This window comes from Glycine max, chromosome 16, assembly GCF_000004515.6.
Source record: "Glycine max cultivar Williams 82 chromosome 16, Glycine_max_v4.0, whole genome shotgun sequence".
Lineage (NCBI taxonomy): Eukaryota > Viridiplantae > Streptophyta > Magnoliopsida > Fabales > Fabaceae > Glycine > Glycine max.
The window spans coordinates 5956217-5968743 of NC_038252.2; the positions used below are offsets into that span (position 1 = coordinate 5956217).

General features: G+C 26.6%; 2 protein-coding genes across 2 annotated transcripts; both read right to left on the minus strand.

Moving 5' to 3' along the window:
• Window positions 1-1879: 1879 nt before the first annotated feature.
• Window positions 1880-2968, minus strand: LOC100788721 (germin-like protein). The gene is made up of 2 exons (XM_006598987.3): window positions 2776-2968; window positions 1880-2659 (listed from the first exon to the last, which is right to left on the minus strand). Exons 1-2 carry the CDS (start codon window positions 2891-2893, stop codon window positions 2112-2114), a joined length of 666 nt encoding a protein of 221 aa, XP_006599050.1. The 5' UTR covers window positions 2894-2968; the 3' UTR covers window positions 1880-2111.
• Window positions 2969-6839: 3871 nt separating this feature from the next.
• Window positions 6840-8040, minus strand: GER4 (germin-like protein 4). Its single transcript, NM_001254528.2, has 2 exons — window positions 7914-8040; window positions 6840-7583 (listed from the first exon to the last, which is right to left on the minus strand). The coding sequence occupies exons 1-2, from the start codon at window positions 8026-8028 to the stop codon at window positions 7051-7053; spliced, it is 648 nt and encodes a 215-aa protein (NP_001241457.1). The 5' UTR covers window positions 8029-8040; the 3' UTR covers window positions 6840-7050.
• Between the last annotated feature and the right edge of the window lie 4487 nt (window positions 8041-12527).

The window sequence follows — 12527 nt, forward strand, 5'->3', positions numbered from 1 at the left end:
ATTTGAAACCAAGTTAAATGTCAAGCATTAAACCATTGAAAGTGCAACTCTCACCTGACAATGGGAACAATATTATACGTCAAGATTTCTGTCCTGAAATTTAAAATTAAATATTTTTAGGCCGAAGGAAATGGTTATGGTGTTAAAAGGAATCAATTCTTAACCATTTTCCTATCTAAATTTCTAAATTTTACTCATAATCTTAAATGAACATAACCTATGATTTCATGTAATACAAGTGAGCAACTGCAAATTTCAAATCAAGGTTATTGAGTATTTCAAAGAATAAAGGATACTATAAGTTCACAATTCAGAAGAAATATATAAAACTAAGAAGCTCAAACGATCAGAATAAGAATTTCACACCGTAAATGGACATCATTTGGTCTTCCCATTAAGTTAGTTTGACAAAGAGGCGTGACAACCGGAGTAGCTGAACATGCATATGTTCCAACAAACTCAATTTGCAATAGCTTTCCATCACTCATATTGTTGTATTTCTTGATGGCTGCTAAAGCATTAGAGTGCCTCACGAACACAACTTCTGTTGTTCCCTTTGATCTCCCAATCTGGTAAATAATGAATGGTAACTTTTAAATTCACCCTCCTCCGAGAACAGCAGTTGTGAAAGTCTGACACAAATTTTCAATTCCTTGCATTATTTGACTCACCAAAAGAATGACAAGGTTGTCATAAAAAATGACATAAAATTTAACATTATCAAAGATATAGAAACTAATTGAATACGTAGCAAACAGTACCAAGTAGTGAAATTTTCTGCACCTCTCCACAGAGACAAACTTTCAGAATACAGAGATTCAAGCGTGCTACACAGTTGAAGTTAGGATATGACATGAATAAGAACAGAAGTTGAAAAAAAATGACAAGGTAAACATAAATACTACTAAGAATCAAAATGATAAAAATTATAGGTTAAAAGGTGTTTCAGGCCCTTTAATTTTCAGTCCAAATTGATCTTAGTTCCAATACTTTAAAGACAATGACTTTGATTCTTATATTTTTTTATAATATGTGAATTTCTTCTCTCTTCATGAAACATAGATATTGGGGCGAGAGACAAAATTAATTATGATTGGAAAACTGAAGCACCTCAAACTATATTGTATCACCACTACGAGGCATACAAAGAAAAAGGGATCATAACACATTTAAAAAAACAATAAAAAAGTAGAGAAAAAATAAAGCAAAACAGATTTTCTACTGTAGATGATGATGATACCTTGATATCATCGTCGGCAACTCCATGATCCAAGTTAAATAAATAGAGTTTAGTGCCACTTTCAATCTTAGCCGCACCTAACTCCTCCAAAACCATTTTCGGAAATGCAATCATGCTATGTTGCCTTACCTGCCAACCAATCAGAACTCTCTTTTCTTAGTCACAGTAAAAATAATAACAAGGAAAAAAGGGAACGAATGAAACCCTAACTCACATGTGGAATGGGGTACAGTGTAATTCTAGCCGAGTTGCAAACAACTGTGAAAAACAGGAAAGTTTTAATAAGATACCAAGAGTCAGGAATTAAAATATTTGCAGAGGTTTGTAGTAACCGCTAGTAATAAACCGTCACATGTATTATGGAGACGGAAACGTGGGTATTAATTAACCTGTGATATTTGCACTTGATTCGCAGAATAATAAGATTTGTGGAACAATAAGGATAAAAAATTTAAAATTTAAAACAAACGTTCGTAAACTTCATTACCTACCCGTTAGTAAATATCCTCAAATAGTTCAAGTATCAAGTGGTTATTAATCGTTAACTTCAACAAAAAAAAAAGTGATTATTAATTGGAACCACAACTGATGTATTAACGCATCCCATGAAAGTACCATGTAAAAAGTCTACTTGAACAAAAGGGCAGAATATCGTATTTTATTGAGGTTGTCACAAATGTAGAAAACAAAATTAAATTATAACAAAACAACAGCCTTGGCATATAAATACATCTCAAGTGCAATGCCTACCAAAAATTAAAACAAACATCCCAAGTTCATTTTAATATTATCCATATTCATAGTAACGATATATTAATTTGGAGAGTGTGAATTGAATGAGGTGGTCCAAACAATGATTCAGTTATCCAAACTAGTTGTTGCCGTACCAAGATTGTTTTTGAAGATAATCAATTACTTTCTTGTCAACTTGGAATGCTTTAGTAAGAACCTCTGAAGAAATTGGAGGATTGGCTTTAAACAAAACATTTGCAATAGTGATAGTTCCTGGATTTTGACTGCTAAGAGCAGCAATGGCAACTGCATTGCCATATCCCACATTCCGTTGGAAATGAATGAGACCAATTGGGAACACAAACACATCACCCTTGTTCAGCACTTTGGTGAAGAGGCGATTTCCATCTTGATTGGAAGTAACAAATCCAACATAGAGAGTACCCTCAGTGACTATAAGGATTTCAGTGCCTCGAGGGTGAGTGTGGGGAGGGTTTAAACCCTTTGGTGCAAAATCTACGCGAGCCAAAGATATGCCAAGCGTGTTTAATGCTGGTAGCTGATCAACAAACACTTGAGTCACTTGTGCACCATTTGGGTTGGAGGTATTCCCAGGTTCCACATGTCTGAAGAAATCTTCTGCTTTCACAAGCTTAGGGTCTTTACAGAATTTTCCATTCACAAACACTAGAAAAAAACAAGATAGAAAGTTTTTAATTAAAAGATTAGACTTGATCTAAGTTAGAAACAAACTCAATTAGTGTCAAGCTAGACTAGTGAAAAATTAATGTTTATATTCTTACCACCATCTTTGGTGCCATTGACTGTCACACAAAAATCTTGGAGAGGACTGGGGTCATAGGCCGAGGCAACTGAGAATGCCAAAGCTAAGACGGCAACAAGGAAGTACATCACTTTCATTTTGCTTTCAACGCTACTCTTTAATGATTACGATCAAGTATGTAATTACTTGATTTTATATATGTTGTGAGAATTGAATTTTGTTGCATGTTAAGATTGCTATATATAGGGATGAACCATTGAACTGGTTTGCAGTTTAACTTTATTATAATTAATTCTTTATTTCGCGGTGAACCATTCCTTAACTTCTTCATGCGTGCTTGATCAGAGTGTAGAATGCTTCAGTGTTATCTTGTCAACCATGACCGTGTTTGTACCTAGTCTATAATATTACTTTATAATGGGAAAATCCATTATCTAAGTCATATATCAATTTAGACTTTGTCTCAATTCTTAGATCTGATAAGAATTGTTTAAATATTTAAAGGATTGCCTCAAGTCGTCAAAAGTAGTTGGTTTATATATATTTACAAGAAAGAAAAGAGAGACCATTTCGGATTTTTCCTGTCAACAATTAATTAAAGATTAAAGATCACTCTGAATGCAATTCGAAATTGTGCATATGTTTTCGAATAGAACGATGTATACTTTAGCAGGATTTTTCCTGCTAAAGTATGAATAGAACGATGTGAAAAGATATATAAATATTGGAATTTATTAATGATGAATCGATAAAACATCGCATTGACTGCGATTGCTTTAGGGAAAATCATTAAAAAATCGCATTTTAGGGATCTAAGTTGTGAGATAAATTTATAAACATTGGATATCCTAATCCTATTGTTCAGGGAATTTTATTCTTAACAATACTATTCTCAAAAACATGTACTTATTGATATTTTCCTTTTAAAATTCTTGGCTTGTTAGAATTTATCATAATTAGACAAATAATGTTTTATTTTATCCTTGATCAATTGTTATTGCCAACTTAAAAATTAAACGTTTCTACTCGGGATCTATTCTAATTTATTCCAATTGCGTGATGTCTTGTAACTTTCAAGTTTGACCACGTCTCTGTTGCGGGGCTTTACCTTATTTGTTGACGTAGATGATCTATTTATATATGTATATAAGAATTTGGTAAGATACACTCATTTAATTTGTTTTTTTAATTAAAGTACATAAACAATTCATACCTAAAAATTATATATTTTCATATCTTTAATAATATATTTTAGTTAGTTTTTAATTTTTTTATTAACTGAAAAATTAATTTAACTGTTCGGTACACAATTTTTTTAATAACTTTTAACTATTTTGAAATGTTATTTAAATGTTATGTTTAACAAAACTAACTGCAAAATTAATAGTTAAAAAATTTTAAGTTAACTTATTAAATAATAAATATTTGATAAAACTAACTAAAAAAATGTAAAATGATATACTTAAAAAAATATTTATCAAATAATCAAATAAATTATAAGTTTTTCTCTCAGGACAAGAAGTTAGAAACTAATTAGAATATTTTCTCAAACACACTCTTAATGACTTTTTAGTTGAATATACAATATTAATTTAAAAAATGTGACTTATATATAAAATTGTAAGAAAAATATATTATTGGGAACAATACCATCACCATTAAATATATTATTGGGAAAAATACCATCACCATTATTTGATATGTTTCAGAATACAAAATTTATTAAAATCAAGTTCAAATTGGAATTTACAAAATTTGAGCAATTACAATTTAGACACAGATAAAAATAGGATTTAATTATATCGTAATGACTATATGTAGGGAATTTTTACATTGTTATTTAATTATATATTATCATGCTGTATTGAAATATTGTTAACTTATATAAATTATAATGATTATTTTAATTTTTCTAGGTCAATATAATTACTTTAATTAAAACTTTACTCGATCAAGGTAATTTCTAAAGTAAAATATTATATTTTATACTGACTTTACATGAAAATTAAACTAAAAATTATAATGTAAAATTAATATTAAAAATTTGTTATGATGTGATAAAATTTCTAAATCTAGTTTAAACTGAAATTACGTAAATTCAAGTTAATTAAAATAAAAAATTAAAATTCAATTCTTATAAATTGGGACTATTGTTACACTTACAAGATTTGGATACGCAGTTTGAAGCCTTGACTGAGTCTTTTCCAGCCATTGCAAGTAAAAGTACAGGCTATTTCAATGCCTTCTCATGCAGCACAAAATATGAGCACGCAAGATCGTTGAGATCGAAAGTGATGGTCGATGGAATAATAAACTTGTCGATATATGCAAATGTTTAATGAGTTGTCCAAGTTCATATAGTTGTCATTTAAGCTTTGTTCTGTCCTCCAAATATTCTATAGCTCGAACTCTTTTAAAGCTACTTCACTTCTCTTTGCTCTTCTCTCAAATTAATTGATAGCTCTTTTTTATATCTTAAAACTAAATTTGTATTTTTCATTTTTTTAAAATCAATTTATATTATACTTTTAAAGATGAATTTAATTATTTATTCTATAATCTAGTATATTTTTTCAATAAAAATAAAAAATAATACCAAAAAATTTACAAATACTCACACATCTTATTCAATCCATGAAGTTAAAATCTATTATTTTACTATATTAGCACCCATTAGGTATAATGACGGATAAAATTTAGGTAGAGTAATAAATTGAAGTTCTCATTTCTATACCTGTATTTTTTAAAACTATCCCTCAATGACCTATACCTATATAAACAATAACTTCACTACTTATCCCTATATCTTATGGAATATGGATACCTAATTATTTTTATATTATTTATAAACATATGATAAACAAAATATTTAAATAAATTTAATTAATCTCACTTAATAAATAAATTATAAACATATGGGCACCCAATACTTTCTAAAAACAAAATAATTTAAGTAAATTCAAAATTAACAAGGAAAGCTTATGAAATAATTATGCTAAAAACTTGTACGCCTAAAGCTTGAACACTCAAATCAATACATTATAGATATATAAAATATGTAATGTAATGTAATTCATGTAATATCATTTTTTTCTTTAAATTAATTTAATATATTAATACCATTTAAGTATATGGATAATATATTCATTTCCATAACTTTTATCAGTAAATACTTATCATTACGAGAAAATTAAAATTAGTGATAAAATAATTTGTATATATGTTATAAAAAAATTCACCAATGAAATTTTTGTGACTCCAGTGCTCGTGATAAAAAATAAATTTTCGTTAAATTAAATTTGTGTAATGCATACTTATACTTGAACTTTTTACTAACTTATTCTTTTATTTTTATTTGTTGGCATTTTTGTATTGAATTCAATTAGAATGTACTAACCCTAATTCTATGTTATTATTTAATTAACTTGTATGATACCTGTTGATTTTTATAATATTTACTTCAAAAATCAAATTTAAGATCATTTAAAAAAAAGTTGGTGATCAAGATAATTTTTAATTGATTGATAATGTATTGAAAATATTTTTTTTATTAATATCCATTAAAAAAATTCGGTACAGTTCAATTTTATTTTATTTAATATGATACAGTGGCATGTCTAGTTTTGGCAATTATTGACAAAAGTTTAACTCTAGAGACAGTCTACGCTAAGATATAATATATAAATAAAAAATAACTCCCTTCTTAATTAATTAAGAACTAATTTTTAAGATTAAGTCAATTTTACACTCACGTTTTAAGAGCAATGTTAATTAATAAGATTGAAATAATCTCTTTACTTTTTTTTATCCCTTACCCTCACTTCAATTAAAAAGTGACATGATTAAAAAGTTATTCTCTTTCTTCTTGCTAGTATTCATTTTCTTACACGTCGTTTTCTTTATGATATGTAAAAGGGAACGTGAAAGATAGACATATAAAGTACGTTTATTACACTTATTTTAAACAAAAAAAATACTTATTTTAATCTTAAACAAACGGACCCTAATTGTTCTCATCATATTACCGTTTTTTTTTAAAAAAAATAATAACTAAATTAACAAGAGCATGCATGCATATACTGTGTAAAATCCTTTATCCCAACAAGAGAAAGGTAAAGGCCCTTTTACTAAACAGAAAAACAACGTATCAACCAAACCAACAAGATCCAAACAAAATAAACATATACCCCATACATTTTATTTTGTATAATAGTAATTATTTGGAGGTAAGTTGCGTAGGGTACATGATTAAAAAAACAAAGCCATCTTAGTTGTAATTGTCCCAAGATTTATATTAGTTTTGATTCTGAAGCTCATCAATCACTTTCTTATCCACTTGAAAAGATTTGGTGAGAATGTCGGTTGAAATACGTGGATTAGACCTAAACACAGCATTTGCAACAGTGACAGTTCCTGGATTTTGGCTGCTAAAAGCAGAAATGGAAACAGCACGGCCCCTCCCGGGATTATATTGGAACTGAATGAGACCCATAGGGGACACAAACACATCACCCTTCTTCAACATTTTGCTGAAGAGACGATTTCCATCTTGATTGGAAGTCGCAAATCCAACAAGAAGAATTCCCTCAAGGACTATAATGATTTCAGTGGCTCGAGGGTGAATGTGTGGAGGGTTTAAACCCATTGATTCATAATCTATGCGAGCCAAAGATAAACCAAGTGTGTTTAGCCCTGGTAGTTGATCAACAAACACAGGAGTCACTGCTGACCCCAATTGATTCGAAGGATTCCCAGGCTCCACTTCTTTGTAGAAATCTTCGGCTTTCACATCTTTAGGCTCTTTGCAGAATTTTCCATTCACATATACTACAATTTAACAAGACAGAGTTTTCAATTAATTAAAATTCTTGACGATATATATACATATAATTTAATATCAATAATATTTAAAATAAGTGATAACAGCTTGTGTTTCTCAATAAATGTTTTAAAATTCAAATTTTAATTAATCCTTATATATTGAATAAGTTATGTTAGTATAAGAATACTCACCTCTTGAAATCCTTGATAAAAATTAATTATTATTTTTGATAATAATAACTTCATATCAGTCTTATGATTAATAAATATAAATCCCTAATATTTAACCAGCTTAATGTTTACGTAGCACGAATTGTGAGAATTGTTTGTACTTACCACCATCGCGTTCTTTGGTTGCCACACAAAAATCTTGCAGAGGACTAGGGTCATGGGCAGAGACAAGAGAGGATGCCAAAGCCAAGATAGCAACAAGGAAGTACACAACTTTCATTTTTTTTTCCCCTCTTATTGTGAGAATTGAATTTTGATTCATTCCGAGCCTGGTATTTATAAGGATGAAGCATTGAAGTTGCTTGCAGTTTTCTTTACCGTACTTAGTTAATTCTGTATTTGACTATGAACTCTATATATTCCTCCAAGAGTAAACTAAAGGGATGTGCTCCACGTGAAAAAGTAAAGGTTCGGAATTACATTGCCCACTTGCTTGAAATTCAACCTAATTCTTTATTTTATGGCATAAGGTATAAATATCTCTCATCCAGGATGGCATTCTTCTCTGTGGAATTATCATGGAGAACTAAACTTTTCTTCTTAGTATTTAATATAATATTTCACTAGTAGTAGATTTATAATTTATCCCAAAATAATAATTATTTTTTGTTTTTCAATATACCATCAATTATCTTTTTTTCACTCATATCTTTTATAATATTAGTTTTAGATAACAAAATCTATAAATAAATTAATTATGATGCATGATTAATTTTGTAAAATTATTACTATTTTTATTTATTTATTATTTCTTTCTTGATATGTATAAACTAACTTAAAATAACAGTTAGTTTGAGATGAAGAAAATAACATATTGAATACTTGAATTTAAGTTCACCCGCTAAACTTAAAATTATCCTATCAGTTGATCTGTGCGTTCCATAATAATTTATATACCCGATCCTTGTTAGTGTAATAGTAGTATATATTATTTAAAAAAGTCTCGGTTTAGACTTTGGGTCAAGATTTTTTATTTGATTTTTTTTTTACTAAGTTTTTAGATTCGATGATCATACTTCAAAGTATTTAGAATATTACAGTTTTTTTTTTCGTAACTCATCTTTTATTGGCTTCCCTGTTACTATTCCAAGTTTAAACATGGTCATCGAGACCATTTCTGATTGCTCCTATCAACAGCATTTCTTTGTGATAAAACGTACAAAACAAATCATTAATAATGATATTGCAAGGAAGCCGAAGCCATCATGTGAAGAATCTGTGTACTGATAATTTTGTATTATAGTTTTGAACATGGCAGCTACTTTCTGCTTTTCCTTTAATTTTTTATGTATTTATCGAAAACATTTTTACGCAAATATGGATACAACTTGAAGGTTAAGTATGATTGATATATATGATATCTAAACTTCAAAAAATATATATATGATATATAAGCTTTCATTATTCGATTATTTTATTTTATCTTTTAAGGCATAATAATCTTTTTATTTTAATTCAAAATTTGACAAAAATAATGTTTTTATGATTTAATGCTAATTTATTATTTAACATGTCATATTATATAATAAAAATATATTTAATTATCATTAATTGGATTCTGATTAAGTTAATAAAACGTGGGCTGATACTTTTACTGATACTGAATCATTTTAAAACAAATTGATAAAAGAAAAATAAAAAAAATATGATTAAAAATATTAAATATGTAAAATATTTTAATTATAGATTTTTATATATAAGATTATTATTTTTTCTTATCACACATTAAAATTAAAATTTAATGATTATGTATTATTAGCGTGGATCTCAACCCACCGCTAACATGACTATGCCTCCAACAATCAGAAAACTCCATGGTGAACTCGTATTGTAAAACCCTCACTATCACTTGAACCCAACAAATGAACCACAAATTGCCTCCCTGGGAGAGCTTGCTGCAAGTGAAGAGGATGGAAGGAGGTTAGGCAATTCTGAGAGAGAAGGTGGGGTGTTAAGGTTTCAAGGAAACAATAGGAATAAAAAGGATAAAATAGGAAAAACTAAAATAAAAAAGAATAAAAAAAATCCTAGTTTTTCATTTGCAAACTAAAATAACTAATGCTGAAAAATGGGTTTCCCCACAGTGAGAGAGAAGAAGTCTTGTCCCACCCAACCTAGAATCAGTAGTTATAAAATTAATAAATTTATAATCCATGATAACTAGTGATTTGATAATAATATAAAATTACTTTTTAATCTATTTCATATATTAGAAAGTAGATTAAACCAAAATTGAAATAAAATATAATTAAAATATATTAATTCATATTTTCATTTTTCTTATTTTTCTATGAAGTTACTTGTATAACCTATTTCATATATATTAAAGCATATTTGTGTGTGCTTCACAGAGAGGGAGGATAAGGTTAATTATTCTGAGAGTAATTCTTATTCTTATTAATATAAAATATATATGTTTGATATATTTTCATATAAATTTTAAAATTTAAGTATTATAAATAAATGTTTTTAAAATCAAATATGTTTGATCCAATTGAGACACTAGTTTAAAATTTAATAATAGTTTAACTGTGATCAAATTGGTAATAATAACAATATGTAAGCAATGTAATATCTAATTAATATATATATATATATATATATATATATATATATATATTAAAATCTAGTTTAAATAATATAAAAATAGATGTTCAATGTATTTTCATTAAAATATTAGACAATATGTAAATATAATGTGATCGTATATTAAAACAATTTCTAAAATAGGACTAGTCAATAATAATAATATGGATTAATTATATTCTTAGTATCTCAAATTAGTATTTTTTTAGTCTTTTCATTAAAAAAATTATATTTTAAGTCTCTTACATTCAAAAATTCAAAAATGGTTACTTTCACTCTCGGAGTTTGAGGGACAAAAAAATAAATTTTTATTTGGAGAACTAAAAAAAGTAGTTATCCTAATTTTGATAGACAGAAAACATAATTAAACTTAATAATAATAATAATAATAATGAGACTAAAAAAATATATTAATACTTTATAATACTAAAAACATAACAACATTTTATAGATTCTTAACCTTCAAAATACACACAAGAGTCTAAATCAAATATAGATAATACTTAGGTAAAAAAATTTAACATTACCTAATAATGTTCATTAAAAACAACTGCAAGTTTACATCTAGAATAAAAAAAATCAAAAAGACGTTTTATTAAGTATTTTTCAATGATATGTTGTAAACCAATTTTTTGTTGGTTTTGGGTCGTTATTTGATCAGATTTTAAGTTCTTTGAACAGTTTTTTTGAGGTTGATTTTATGGTTTATTTAGACCAAACGCTAAATTAGTTTACTAGTTTCCTGGTCCAATCGATCAGTTTGTTCCAATTTTTAAAACTATGATAAAAAAAATTTACATAATTGAATTTCTTGAACTCTTAAAATCTAGGGTCTCATATCAAATATTCTATTTTACCTAAATTTGCTCATTGGTCAATGTATAAAGGTAGCTTCTCTAATTTTTATCTATATTAATATATAGGTATCACTCCAGTAGCACTATTATTGACAGTAATATTCTCTCTCATAATATTTAATGGTATAATTGCATACTCAATATTATTAGAAGTTAAATAACTGATTTACACATTATTTAACGGTTATTCAATCATTAATATAATGTTAAATATTATAGTGTAGTATTTATAATATATATATATATATATATACATATAATTATATATTAAAATTTAATTATTAAGTAAAAATTAACTTTTGTAAAAATTTAATATATATATATATATATATATATATATATATATATATATATGTATATATTAAAATATACCTTAAAATTTTATTAGTTTATATTTTGAATTTTCTTATTTTTTTTATGAAGTTATGTAAATTAAAAATGAAAAATAATATAAAAAATAGGTGTTTAATATATTCTAATTAACATAATAGATAATTTAAGTATAATTTAGTCGTATAAAAAAGAATTATCACAAATGAATTTGTTGAACTTTAAAAATCTACTATATGTCCTTTCTAATTTTCTTTTTTATATAATGGCTCCACGGTTCAATATTGAAAGGTGGGTTCTCTAGTCTCTACTATCTATCATTATAGAGAGTGCTTAAAAAAATCATCTTTATATGGAGAGAGAAATTTCGGAGAGAGAGATTCATTTATTTTTACGTGGAGTAAAATTGACTTAATTAACCATAAGCATTGATGTAATATTTAATATCATTAATGTAGTATTTTTTTAACCATAATATTGGTCTCCGGATGTATTAATTTTGTATCATTAAAAATTTATTTTAAATAATATAAAATAGATGTTCGATATATTTTAATAAAAATATTCAAGTACGTAAGATTTTAAAATCAAATTGGTGGTTGAACGACCTAGTATAACTACATTGGTTCAAGATTCAATCGTTATTGAAATATGATTAAATCGGTATAATAATAATAATAATAATAATAATAATAATAAATAATAATAATAATAATAATAATAATAAAACTTAATATCACTACTTTATAAAAGCTAAATAAAGCATCATTTTATAGCTTTTTAACGTTCCAAATTCACAAAAGTTCAATCAAATATAATATAATACTTAAGTATAAATTTTAACATTAAATAATAATATTTATTAACAATATAACAACTTTGCATCTAGAATGGAAAAAGAAAAGGACCAATACTTTTTATTGATTCTCCATTTTAATTTCTTAAC